Raw genomic sequence first — 14,052 nt, 5'->3', positions numbered from 1 at the left:
CCCCCACCTAGCTGTATGAACCTGGGAAAGTTACGTCCTCTCTATGCCTCAGTTTCTTCTGATATGAATTGGAGATGAAGATGGATGGCTGTGTGTGGCTTCAGAGAAGGTGGAATGCAGAAGCACTTGGGAGAGATTGCAGGGTCAGCATGTGCCTGTTGTGCTTCTGACAAGAGACAGTGGGGCATCCTGGGGGCTGGGTGAGTAGTTTTCCAGGTAACTGGCCCGGGACTAGGAACCTGGAGAAGGTATTGTACATGTGGTGCCACCTCAAGCCTGGAGTCTGAACCACCCACTAGGACTATAAAGCCAACTTGTGAGCCAGCTTCCTGACCCCTCCCCAGACCACAACCCCCTGGGAAAGAGAGTTAACATGTTGGGCACCAGGCCAACCAGTATGGAGCCCTAAGCCAGTCATGCAGCTTGGAACTCACACACCACACACAGCCTGGAAGAAGACCTCTGGTCTCAGCAGGGAATGGGGGTTGGAGGGAGTAAGAAGTGGGCCGATGGTAGTGATGGAAGTCATCACTTTGAGGGAAAGACTCCAAGAGTGTGAGTGAGGTGTGTGTGTGTGTATTATGTGTGTGTGAAGGTGTGTGTGTGTGTGTGTGTGTATGTGTGTGTGTGTGTGTGTGGCCTGCTGGAATGCATTGGTCTCTACTACCTAGCCCCATCCCTGACCTGGGTTTACAAGCTGAGAGTTTGCATCTGCAGGAGGATGGCCCCTCAACGCACTTCCAAGGAGAGGTGGGGACTTAAACCCAGGCTGACCCCGCCCAGGAGCTTAGCCCTAATGCTCTTCACAATCTCTTCCGCTGCACCCCGTGTGGGGCCTGGCCGCTGCTGTTCCTCAGGCAATCCCATTCCAGGTTGGCCGGGAGGCAAACCCAGAGAGAGCTAGCGTTTTTACACAGCAGGGCGAAGGCTCAGAGTCTATGTGCATTGGCCCAGGGCTGATTTCCGGAATCAGCTGTTTCCAAAGGCCCTCTTGGAAGATGGAAACCAGGAACAGGAAGGTTCAAAGAAGACCACCCTGTGGGTGCACACCACCCGCAAAGCCCCAGGAAGACCTGCAAATCACTTTGCACTGTCTTCTCTGAGCAGAACCTCCTCTCTCTCCCTTCCTTCCTTGGCCTAATCAATTCTGGGTCCTGTCAAACTCAGCTGTGGAAACTGAGAACTAATTGTAAACGGGAGAAGGATGAGAAAGGAGGCTGATATAGAGATAAATATATCATAATCAGTAACTTTTTTATGTTTCTGTCATAACCAGTTATATGGTGTAATGAGTGAAAAGATAACGTTCACAATAGCTACATAAAATACCAAGGAATATGCTTAAGAAACAGAACTGTAGGAACAGAACAACAAAATTTACAAAGGGACATAGAAATCGTGAATAAATGAAAGTCATACCTGGTCCTAGATGGAAACATCCCACATTGGGAAGATGCATAATCTCCTTCAAATTAATTTCTATCTAAAGGCAGTTAAGTCACATTTTGAAAGAATTTTGTTTTATTTTACTTTATTTTGGAAACCAGCTTTGAAAATTCTAAAATATTTACTCAGAAGATTATCTTTCAAAAATACCCATGAGAATTTTGAAAAAGGAGAATCAAGAATCAGAAGGATGACTTGCCCTCTCAAGTATTACAGAACTACAATAATTAAAAGAGCAAGGCTGGTTCAAAAGTAAATAGCTCCCTAGAAGAGAAAGTGCCGAAAGGACCTAAGGCCACCTGAGAATTAATACATGGTATATGGTCAATGGGAAAAGGGTGGGTCATTAAGTAGTGCTGTGATAACTGGCTAATCATTTGGGAAAAATTAAGTTACAGACTTACTTCACACCTTCCACCAAAATTAATTTCAAATGAACTTAAGATATAAATATAAATAATGAAAAAATGCTAATATAAAATATATATGAATGCTTTTAGAAAGTTAGATTTGAAAAATGCTTAAGTATGATACTGTAAATAGAATCTATAATTTAAAGGATGACAGATGTGGCTATATTTAAAAGTCTAACTTTGGTATAACAATAACAAAACAGGGTAAACAAAACAAATGGAGAAATGCAGCATTTGTTATAGATAAGAGGATATTATTGTCTTTAATATATAAACAGCTAATTCAAATAAGGAAAGTAGAATATGATAGAAAAATAAGCAAAAGACATATACAGATTTAAAAAACACGAGTGACTAACAGGAAAAACAAGAATAACTAAGGATATGCAAATTACAATGACAAAAATTCTTTTTTCCTGCTTGAATTAGCAATAATTAAAAAGATCAGCAAGATTCAAGACTGTTGAGTGTGCTGACACCAGCATACCTGAGGGCTGTTTGGTAACTATCAAAAGCCTTTTTAAAAAAGCCTCTGAACAATCAATTATATCTCTAGGAATTTATCCTAAGGAAATAAGACAAATTCACAAAGAATGTTCATTGTAGCAGTGTTTATTATAGCAAAAACTATATACCAACTTAATACCTATTAATAAGAAATTGGCTAAATAAAGTACATCCATACGATAAAACATTAAGCAATTTTTTAAAAGATTATGTAATATATTAATATGAAAAAAATATTTATCATATTTGTAAATAGAAAGCAAGTGATGGAAAGCACATTTTATAAATATAAGTACACAGAAAAAATATTCCAAATATACTTTGCTGAATTGTCTAAAATGTTTTATGTTTTGTTTTATTAGAACAAGCAATCATGACTTTTCCATTGGAGAAACCTGAGGCCTCAGGTCAGGGGTCCCTTCTTCAGGAAATCTTCCTAGACCCCTTTCCCCAGTCCCACCTCAGCCCCGTTCTCACTTAGGTGGGTGACTGTCTCCAGTTAGCCAAGCTCTTTAAGGGCCCATCACGGTTGATTTATCTCGGGTCCTTAGAGCCTGGCACCTACTAGGTGCTCAACATGAATGAAATGAAGGAATGAAGGAATGGGCCGATTTCATGTTTCCGCGAATGATCGGTGAATTGGATGAAATCGAACCCAATGAAAGGCTCTAGGTCAGATCCCACCCGCCTGGAACTGAAGGTGAGAAGGAAAAAGCCCAAGAGTGGGAGTTGGATCTGGGTTCCTATCTTCCTCGAGGCTCTGCAGCACTGTGACCCCGGGTAAGTTACGTGTCGCTGGACCTTGACGGATTCGCCTCTGAAACGTGGAACGTCACGCCTCCCCCAAGGACTGCGTACCAGGCAAAACAGCACACACCAAGCATTTGTCAGAGTGGTGGTACACAGTAGGCGCTCAGAAATAGAAGCAAATAGTTGAGCGATGGACACCACTCTCCGTGCGTTTGTCCCAGGCTCAGATGCGCCCAGCCGGAAAGTTGTGTAGATACGAAGCCTCGCCTCTCCCGCGCGCACACTGCAGGCGCCGGGCTTGATCCAAAGGAGGACTGCGGCCTCTGGGGCTCTGCGCTAGGGGTTCAGGCAGCGCTCTCAGCGCAGGTGCCCTGGATATCCCGTCTTCTGCTTCTCCTAGGCCCACTCCTCCCGTGGGGGATCGAGGGACTGGGAAGAGGCTGAGCACAGCGGGTCCCACGAGTCCCGAGGGTGAGTGTGCGCAGAGGGGCCTCAGGCCAAGCATCTGTCTGACGCTGCGCGCCCGAGACCGCGCCTGGAACCGAGCAGAATTTGGGCCCGGGGTAGGGGTCTCTCCTGGTACTCCTGGGTCGAATTCTGCCCTGTCCTTTACCCGTCGTCAGATGTGGAACAAGTCACCTCACCTCTCTCAAGTCTGTTTTCTCACCTGCCAAGTGGAATAGTGAGATCTGCCTTTGCAGAGGGTGGTACGACTTAAGTACACCCCGCAGGGGAAGCGCGAGGCGCGGGGCCCCTCGCAGGAGGGCACTGGAAAAGTCAAAGAGAGTTGTTTCTAGCTGCAAAATAGTGTCCGTGTCCCTAGGCCTGGCCCTGGCCGGATCCATGGCTTTGACCAAGCAAAAGGGCCATTTTTGCAGGCTCAGGGGCGGGGACAGCAAACCAGGCCGTGCTACTCCCCGTCCGCCCACGGGTTCCCGCGGCTGAGAGTCTTAATTAACGTGGCTCGAGAGTTGATCCGGAGGAAAATGCTGTCGCGATGTGTCTGTGTGTGTACAGATGTGTGCGTATCCACGCGCGCGTTCATGCGTACAAGAGCGTCTGTGGTTGTGCGGGAAACAGCGTGCTTGGGGAGTCCCGCATAGACTCCTTCTCCCAAAGGCACCTTCCCCCTTTTCTCCGCGCCCCCTTCCAGGTTAAGAGTTTCAGCCAAACTGACGGAATCTGGCACAGCCGAGGGAGGGGTGGGACGGGAGGGGCGATTTCGTCCTGGAGCCACTGGTTTGGGGATAATTACTTTTAATGTCAGAAAGATTTAGTTTAATATCATCTCTATTAGGCTGCCGGGAGGGTAATTAAACGGGACGCGCCGCAGCCGGCAAACAGATGGCGTCTGCTTGCTCCGAGGCCGCGGACAAACAGCGCAAAAGTCAATGTCTCCCAGGTCCCCCATCGGCGCCCCCCGCCCTGCTCCTTTTCAGCGCCACCGCGCTGCGCCTCCAGCCTCCTCCCCACCCCTTAAACCCCCAACCCTGGCTTCATCCCCAGTCTCCACTAGGCCGTCCCTTTGGACCCCACCACTGCCGGACCTAGGAGGGGGAGTGAGTGGGGGTTGAGGCCAGTAGCAAACGTGGGTGGAGGTGGATTTTCATGGCTGAGATCACTCGCCAGGGGCCCTCAGCCCCTGACACAACAGAGGCGTCAGCAAATGATCCTGAGCTAGGAGGATACACGTGAGTGAGCGTGTATGTGCGTGACTGCGAGGACGGGCTTTCTGCCCTCTGCCGCCTCGTTTATCTGGCTTTCTCTGCCCAGGGTCGGGCCACATGCAGGGCCCTGGAGTAGGGTTAGGTCCATGGAGAAGAGAGGGCCCGCGTGTGAGATCGTATGCGCCTGTCCGGGTGTTCAGCCGGAGATGAGAGTCTGTGGGCGTCTGGGTGAGAGGTCACTCACCAAGTGGATGTCCCGGGATGAGGACATGCTTATGAGAGTGCTGAGGTCAATGGAACTTTCTAATTGGGTCCTCTTGGGTGGGAGGGTAGCCTCAGAGGCGAGTGCACTCCCTGTGCAGTCACTGCATGCAGGTGTGAGGGTGTGTCCAAGACTTTGCAGAATAAGGTCACACTTGCAGATTGTGTGTCCAGTTGTGAAGCCACACTCTGCTGTGTGTAGGGGGTGGTTAACCCCTGCTGCCTCAATCTGGGCATGCTCTCCCCAACGTCCATGGCTCAGCCAGACCACTTCTTCCGGTCTGCTCCCCTCTGCGACCTCAGTCCAAATCAGGACTAGCCCCAGAGTGGCCTATGGAGGTGTGAATGCAGTGACTTCCATCCAGAAGTTACTCTGCCTTCCTCCGTGACACACTCCAAACTCAGGGCACCGGAAGGAACTGTTGGGCTGTGAACAGGAGGAAAGAAGATGGAGAGGAGAGGCTTCTGCTGTAGCGGTGGGCAGATTCTCTCTGGTTGGGCTAGGTGTCAGGATGTGCCCTCCCCTCCGCCTAAGGAAATGAGCTTCCTTACACACTAACGAGAGAATTCGGGGTTCTCAATTTTGGACCCTTGGCCGGACCCCTGATTCCCACTGGTTCACTTGAACCAGAATGAAGGAATCTCACAGTGGCTTGGTCTCAAGCACCAAGAGGGGTGTCTGGGCCACCGCCCCTGATTTCTATGGTTCATTTCGTTTGGAGTTTAAAATAATTTCTGGAAAACTTGGTCCAAGGTAGCTCTGGAAGGAGGTGCCTGGCTGCCTCCGCGTAGGATCTGGCTGCGATCCTCTCTCCCGACCTACCCCGCTGACAGGGTGCAGTTAAAGCATAGATTTCCTTGACCTCATAACCTCAAGGAAGGAGGAGTCTGGGTTCCACACTCCTAAAGGATATATTATCCCAGATTCATTCACTTACCCTCACTCCACGCGGGATTCCCTACGGGAGCTGACCCCTTCCTCTCTCCCAAACACATTCTCAGGCTGGAATTTGCCAGGAGCAAATGGCCTGGTTTCTATCGCTGTCACAGACTCTGTCCGGGTCGCAGCGCGCCCATACGCAGGCCTGGTCCACTCTCTGGAAGCTCTCCGCGCGTCTCTTGCGTCCACCCTCCCCCGCCTTCCCCGCCTGGTTCTCGGGTTTGGCTTCCCGCAGGAACCCGCGTGAGGTTTTGCTGTAGAGCCCAGCTCATCGCGCTTTCCTCCCCGAGTCGTGCCAGACGGAAGGGCCTGCGTCCCGAGGTCCCTGGGCCGAGTCTGCACGCCCGCGCCCCCGACGACTCCGGCCTGACCCCCGTGGCCCGGGAAGTTCGAAAGAACAACACGGAAACGAATGGCCTGGAGTGGAGAGAGAACGATGGGAAAACGCATTTTTCTTGTTAATTAAACAAACTATTTACTCCGAACGAGAGAGAAAAGTAAATAATAAAAATAAGAGTGAGACAACATTAGAAGACAGAAAGAAAAGGCACAGAGAAACACAGCTAGAGAAACCCAAGGCGATCTCGCCCAAGGACCGCGGCATTTATTCCAGATGTTTCCGTTCGAAAGGGTAACAAAATCCGAAACCTGTTACCTCTTCTGCAGACAGCTGTATCTCAGAGCCGTGACGTCAGAACAGGAGAGTTAGGTGGAAGTTAAAACTACTCTTGGGGGCCGCGGTGACCTTGTCTCCGGCCCAAAGGACCGACAGACGGGTGCGCGTCCTGCGTCCAAAAAGATCTGGGGAGACAGGGATGTCCATTTTTAGTTTCGTTTAAAAACAATTAAACCATTAATTTAAAACGACAACGAAAAGAATCCCACCACCATGGAAAAGAAATCGAGATGCTGCAGAAGTGAGGAAAAGAAAGAGAGGGGCAGAGGGACGGAGTAAGGGAGGGTCGGGGAGGGAAAAGGCGCAGAGCGCAAGGGACGCGGCGGGCGCGACGGGAAGCGCACTCTCATTTCACTTCTCCAGGCACCACTTTAAAAACGAAAATCCTTGTAAACCACACTTACCCTCCGTGACGCCTATCGTATCAGGACTTTCAAAATAAAGGACCTTCATTTTAAAGGTGGTAGGGGGGAAAAAACAAAACAACAGCCCCCAAATACCCCAAATGCATCGGACTTGGGAGCGCGGGGAAAAAGATCCGGAAAGAGGCAGGAGAAATCGTCTTGGCATTTATGCCAACTGCACCCTCCCTCTCTACCCCCGTTCCACCCCCACCGCGGTAATTGAATTGTCACCTGCCCCCATGTCGCCCCCGGCCGCCAGGGCCACATGGGAAAGACGGCCTTGCCAACCGCCCCCGGCCAGTGAGAGCCGCGCAGCCGAGCCCGCGCCCCAGAAGCCGAGGGGTTACACACATCTACGTAGAGGCGCACCGGACACGGTAATTAGGCGCAATTCACACGCTCTCGGGCGCACGGAAACTACTTGTCACGATATTTTCAACGCTCCTCCTTGCCCACTTTTTTCCACTCCTTCCCTGGCGCGCCCCCTCCCTTCCCCGAGGCACTCAGTGGAGCTTTTGGACTTTCGAATCTTTCGGACACTGTAGAATGCGGGGCTCCCCGGGCGCGGGCCCGGCCAATCAGAGTGCCGTCTGCCTCCCCTGGCCAATGGCAGGCGCCACATTGTTGTCCAATTCTGTCTAATGGAGCCCTAAGGAGCAACAATAGAGCCGGCGAGTGGATCATTGAGAGTCTGGCAGCGCCCGGCTACTGGGGCCCGGCTGTGCGCAGCGTCCGACGCGCTCCGCGAGGGGACGCGGCACAGCGAGGGCCGGGTCGCGGGTTCCAGCTAGCCGGTCCCTAAACAGTCCCCCCACACCGATTTCCGACTGAAGGGTTGGACTACGCAGCGTTCTGAGGGGGTCCGGAAGTTCGGACATGGTGACTGAAGGAGGGTGACGTGGTCAGATAAGTGGCAAGGGGAAGAGGCCAAGAGCGCCAGCGTCGCGAGCGGAGCTGGGAGGCGCGTGCAGCGCCAGCGGAGGAGGAGGATCCCGGAGCCCAAGGCAGGTAGTTGAGGGCCGCAGGGAGGGCAGGGGAAGCGACCCAAGGCCCGGGCCACGCTGGCCTTAGGGACTCTGCAGCCCAAGGGGCCTGAAGAAAGAGGCAGCGTGCGTGGGGGGTGGGGGAGTGGTGTCTAGAATTCTCGGGCAGTGACACCAGGATTCGGACCCGGGCTCAGGTGGAGACCAGGAGACCCAGAAGAGGCCGCAGCGGAAGCTCAGAGCTGGGCCTGCTTGGGCCTTGTGGGGCCTAGGTGCATATAGGACTCCTGCTTTCGCTCAGAACCAGTTCCAGAGGCCATTCCCCTGCCTCAGTGCTGCCAGCTGGGCCAACCCAGTCTCTGGAACCTAACTCTGGGAACGGAACGCGAGAATCTGCTCCCGAGCGGGGTCCCGCGGGGCCTCGGATGGGGAGGGCGTGTCCGAGGATTCAGATGGGGAGGGAAAGGTAGCGTGAGGTGGTCAGCATAAAGGATCTCTCTCCTGCAACACCGAACTTTTGCAAGATACTTTTCCCTCCCCAGCTCCTCCTCCAGACTACAAGGCTAAAAATTTTGCCATAAATTTTACTCTATCCACACCCCCATCCTATGTCTGCAGGGTTTTTTTTCTCACTCACACCCCTCTCCTTCTCGTGGACCCTGGGACGCAGACATTCGCCGTATCAGCAGTTTTTCGCTCCTCGAGGCAGCTAATCTTTGGACTGGGTTTGCCTATCCAAAGAAACTTTCTTCGGCTGAGTTTTCTCTTTAGTCCTTCTCCCTAGACCTCCTACACTCAGCTGCACACCCGTTTTCTCTTCCACTCCCCGGAGGCCCTCACTATGGAACTCGTAGCTCCCACATTTCCACGGGTCCCTGGGCCCCTTGGCCTAACTTTGCCCCTAAATTAGTTGTTTCCTAACCCTCACAACACTTCCTAGAGCAATTCTTTCTGTTGCTGATTTTTCTCTCAAACTCTCCTGAGCCCACCAGAAAACAAAACAAAACAAAAAACACCTCTGGCCCAACCAGCTGAACTCTATGCCTTGATACCTCTTTCCTACTCCTCACCCTTCCACAAAACTAGACATTTCGCCTCGGGTTTTCCTGTTTTGCTCTTGGCAGCAGTTTGCTGAGTCAAAATTTTCCCTCTTATCCGAGTCTCATCAAACAAATATTTGTCTCTACCCACCTCACCCCAATTAAGCTGAGCTTTGGGGGGTATTTTCTTTTTCAAACCCTCTTTCTATCTATCGGAACCAGTGACTTTCAAACTTTGTTTTTTAAAAAAAATTCCAGTGGAACCACGGATTCAAACGAAATCGTACACCCAGCGCGTAAATCAGATATAAGAGCTCTGGTGGGAGTAGGGTGGGGGAACTCGGCCTTAGAAGGGGTTCTGAAGGCACCTTCTCCCAGCAATTTGGCAACCAGTAGCCAAACTTTCGCGGCCAAAATTTCCCTCTCTAAACCTGGGTTCTTCGAGGGTGCGCTTTAGCTTCGCGCACCGTGCACGCCTCACCTGAAGTCTTTCCCCCCTTCCCACGGTCTCCCACGCCAGGTCCTGACATGGAGCTGCGCTCCGAACTGCCCAGCGTGCCCAGCGCGGCGACGGCGGCGACAGCGACGGGGCCACCCGTGGCGTCGGTGGCGTCGGTGGCGGCAGCGGCGGCGGCGGCCGCTTCGCTACCGGTGAGCGTGGCGGGCGGCTTGCTACGGGCGCCGCCGCTCTTGTTGCGGGCGGCGGAGAAGTACCCGCGGACCCCCAAGTGCGCACGCTGCCGCAACCACGGGGTGGTGTCGGCGCTGAAGGGCCACAAACGCTACTGCCGCTGGAAGGACTGCCTGTGCGCCAAGTGCACGCTCATCGCCGAGCGCCAGCGCGTCATGGCGGCGCAGGTGGCGCTGCGCAGGCAACAGGCACAGGAAGAGAACGAGGCGCGCGAGCTACAGCTTCTCTACGGCACTGCCGAGGGCCTGGCGCTGGCGGCCGCCAACGGCATCATCCCGCCGCGACCTGCCTACGAGGTCTTCGGCTCGGTGTGCGCTGCCGACGGCGGGGGGCCGGGAGCGGCAGCGCCTGCCGGGACCGGAGGCGGCGCAGCGGGCGCCGGGAGCTCAGGTGAGAGCGCGGCCTGGCCGGGAGCAGAGGGGAGCAGGGACGCAGCCCAGGCGCGCGAGGCCCGGAGACTTGGCTCAGGACTGAAGGAATAGAATCCCCTTCTCCAAACGCTCCGACTGCTTGAGTTCACCGCGTACCCAGCCCCAGATTTGGGGCAGAGACACACAGACTCTCCCTTCCCCACTTTGGAAGCTTTTGCACTGTACTCTTTTCTTTCAGCGCGGGCCAAGTGTGAACGCTTTAATCTTATCTCCTCTACCCTGACGCAGGACAGTTCCAGCTTACTTGCTCACTGCGCTGGGGCTTCTCCGCAGCGCGGAAATCCGCGTCTTTTTTTTTTTTTTTTTTTTCATTCTGTGTTTCGCCACATGCAGCGATTCCCCTTGCTCTGTCCCAACTCCCTTGAGAAATCCGACCCTCTCCAAGTCCCCTCCCCTGTCCCTCATCACTTTGTCTAAGTATTGAAGACACCTTGTTCCTTTTCCCTGTGTGATTCCTTTTCTTGTGTTCCTAATGCTCCCCGGACAACCGCAGGCTGCGCCCGGATCCTTCTTTCTAGCTAGCTTCTTTCTCCACTTTTCCCAGGTTTCTCGCAGTATGCGCTCTCTCACTTCCCTCTGTCCGCTTTTCTCTTACTCTCTGCCTGACTCCACCTCTTCAAAACTCCTTTGGCTTTTTCTGGGGAGGGAGGAAATTAGGCCAGGGCCCTTCTGGGGTCCTCTCAGTCTAGAGGGAAGAACTTAGATCTCAATTTTGGAAAGGGTGGTTTAGAATTAGGACTCTACTTCTGCCTGGAGAGAGGCTTGGGATCTTGTAGATGCCCAAGGTGTCTTTACAGGCTAAGCTGCCCAGGGCCAGAGGGCACCTAGGCCTGGGTTGGTTCAGGGAATCTCAAAGGTGGAGTGGGGTCTTCTATACCGTGTGTGATGTAGGTGGAAGTCATGTTGGTTCCTGCTTGAACCCCAAGCCAGGCTACTTCTCCAGGGCAGCGCAGAGTTAGGAAGGGGGATAAGGGTGAAGGTGTTGGGGCACAGATGTAGAAAGAAGGGCACTGGACATTGAGTTTACAGGGCACAGGTGGTTAGGGCTCTGGGTATAGAAGGAGAGCGCTCCCTTGGGACAGCAGAGGAGAGACAGGGCTGTAGGGGCTCAGAGAGGAAGGAATGGTGAATCAAAAACAAAGGGGGGCACTGGCCCCCACTGAATGAAGGTTGTGGGGCTCAGAGGGAAAGGAAACTAAGATGCAAAGGGCTCGAGTGCTGTGGGTGCGACCGCCTCCCCGCTCCTAACTGCTCCTCACATCCCCTTTTCTCCCCTCCCAGAGGCCAAGTTACAGAAGTTTGACCTGTTCCCCAAAACGCTGCTCCAGGCAGGCCGCCCCGGCAGCCCACCGCCGCCGCCGGGGAAGCCCTTATCACCCGACGGCGCAGACTCGGGTCCCGGAACATCGTCCCCGGAGGTGCGGCCGGGCTCCGGCTCTGAGAACGGCGACGGCGAGTCCTTTTCGGGGTCGCCCCTGGCCCGGGCCTCCAAGGAGGCAGGTGGCAGCTGCCCAGGCAGCGCTGGCCCCGGAGGAGGCGCTGAAGAGGACAGCCCGGGCTCCGCCAGCCCTCTGGGTTCGGAATCCGGTTCCGAGGCCGACAAAGAAGAGGCAGAGGCCGCACCCGCGCCAGGGCTGGGCGGGGGCCCGGGTCCACGGCAGCGGACGCCGCTGGACATCTTGACGCGCGTCTTCCCGGGCCACCGGCGAGGAGTCCTGGAGCTGGTGTTGCAGGGCTGCGGCGGAGACGTGGTACAGGCCATCGAGCAGGTGCTGAACCACCACCGCGGGGGCCTGGCGGCTGGCCTCGGCCCCTCTGCGCCCCCTGATAAGGCCGCGGTGGGAGCAGTAGCAGCTGCGGACGACGGGTGGCCGGGCCGCGTCGACGCCGCCGCCGCTGCCGCGGGGGGACCCGGGCTGCCCGCGCCTCTGCAGGCCGGCCCTGCCGCACCCCCGCACCACAGACCTTTGCTGGCCGGCGCCATGGCTCCTGGGGCGCTGGGCTCGCTGAGTAGCCGCTCGGCCTTCTCGCCTCTGCAGCCCAACGCCAGTCATTTCGGCGCTGATGCGGGCGCCTACCCGCTGGGCGCGCCCCTCGGCCTCAGCCCCCTGCGCCTGGCCTACTCGGCGGCGGCGGCGCACAGCCGCGGCCTGGCCTTCATGGCTCCCTACTCGACCGCCGGCCTGGTGCCCACACTCGGCTTCCGCCCGCCGATGGACTACGCCTTCAGCGATCTAATGCGCGACCGCTCGGCCGCCGCCGCTGCTGTGCACAAGGAGCCGACCTACGGCGGCGGCCTTTACGGGCCTATGGTCAACGGCGCCCCTGAGAAGCAGTAGGGCGAGGGGCCTGGCAGCGGCGCGGCTCTCAAGCAAGGACCTCAGCTTCGTTCCCGCGGGCAGCGGGTCCCTCTTCGCCCGGTGCGCACTCTGCGCCCCGGCTGGGGTTCTCTCGCTCCAAGGTGGTTTTGTTTTGTTTTGAAGGGTGGGTTGGGAGAGCTGAGCAAAGGGAGCAGCTACAGATGCAGATGTTCTCGGAGAAGGTGCGCGGCCCGGATCCTTATTCTCCCACCCCCTCCCCAAGGCTCCCCAGCCTTTCCACGGGCGACAATTCTTTTGAATTCAGAGGCTGCGGCCGCTGCGCACGCTCCTGCCTTTCCATTAGCTACGCCCATCCCGCCCGCGCGCTCAAATGGATGGCAAGATAGTCCAAAAGTCTGTCTTCTGTGTCTCCCCCTCCTTTTAAAGAATTTAAAATATTCGCTCTAACAAATATAAATTTAGGATGTATAAATCTCTTGGCACTGAGTCGAGTCTTTGGGACACATATCGATATCAATTGTAAAAAAAAAAAAAGGAAACAAGTTCTAAGGTGCACTTTCCTCGTTGCGGTATTTGTCGCTCTCTTTGTTGCTTATGCCGATAAGCATGGGTTTCCTTGGTGCAGTGTGAGTTTTTATACATGTATAAATCTATATGTAATCTATACATATATATACAAGCCAGTGTATAATGTTATAAAATGGAATTCTAAGTTATTAATTGTAATTTGTAGGTGACCTCGGTATTAACGTGAAAAAAAATTCAAAAACAAGCAAAAAAAAAAGGACAAAATGGAAAAAATTAGACTATGCGCGCATTGTACTTTTCAGGTTTTACAGATTAAATATATTGTGAACTCGGGACGAATCCCGCCCACCCGCCCCTCATGCCTAGGCCGGTCTCTCCCTGAGGAGCGGTCAAGGTGCGCACTGAAGCAGGAACAGAGCGACGTGTGACTGAGCCAGACGCGCCCGCCCGAGGGCCCATCCCCGCCTCCAGGGACTCGCCAAACGCCCCGGCCGAAGGGCTGGCAGCGGGAAACGCTGCTGCAGAGAATGGCTCACTTTGTGCTTTCCTTTGCATAGACATGAGCTAGAAATAAATGTTATTTTCTAAGAAAACAACGCCCAATCCCTTCCCGCTCCTCCTGCGGCCAGATTGTAAAGGTCTTGATTTCTCGTTCGGGTCGCGGTGCCTGGGAAAATCTTGACCAAAGTCAGGCTGGTGCTCTAACCCCCGGAGATACGGGCGCCTGGGAGCGCCCCGCCGACTGGGGCGGTTGAGAAGTCTGGGAGGAGCGGCGCGCGCTGCGTATCAGGGACCCAGCGACTCTCCCGCTCTCAGTTTGGGCGTGTGTGTTGCGGCGGGGTCGCCTGGCCAGTGTTCTCGGTCCCCGGATGCGAGCCTTCTCCGGAATCTTGCAAAGTTGGCAGTAGGTTCTGGTTCTTCCTGGCGCGCAGATTTGGACGCAGCTCGGGTCGCACACTGCGCGCTTCCCTACTCAGGTTGGAGCCCACGACGG

General features: G+C 54.4%; 1 protein-coding gene across 1 annotated transcript; it reads left to right on the top strand.

The window, feature by feature from the left end:
- Positions 1 to 7,629: 7,629 nt before the first annotated feature.
- Positions 7,630 to 13,654, top strand: DMRTA2 (DMRT like family A2). The gene is made up of 3 exons (XM_039885726.1): positions 7,630 to 8,068; positions 9,608 to 10,168; positions 11,491 to 13,654. The coding sequence occupies exons 2-3, from the start codon at positions 9,616 to 9,618 to the stop codon at positions 12,546 to 12,548; spliced, it is 1,611 nt and encodes a 536-aa protein (XP_039741660.1). The 5' UTR covers positions 7,630 to 8,068; positions 9,608 to 9,615; the 3' UTR covers positions 12,549 to 13,654.
- The last annotated feature ends 398 nt before the right edge of the window (positions 13,655 to 14,052 follow it).

Source organism: Pteropus medius, unplaced genomic scaffold (assembly GCF_902729225.1).
Source record: "Pteropus medius unplaced genomic scaffold, Ma_sr-lr_union100, whole genome shotgun sequence".
In the NCBI taxonomy this organism is placed as follows: domain Eukaryota; kingdom Metazoa; phylum Chordata; class Mammalia; order Chiroptera; family Pteropodidae; genus Pteropus; species Pteropus medius.
This window is presented reverse-complemented; position numbering and strand designations above follow the sequence as displayed.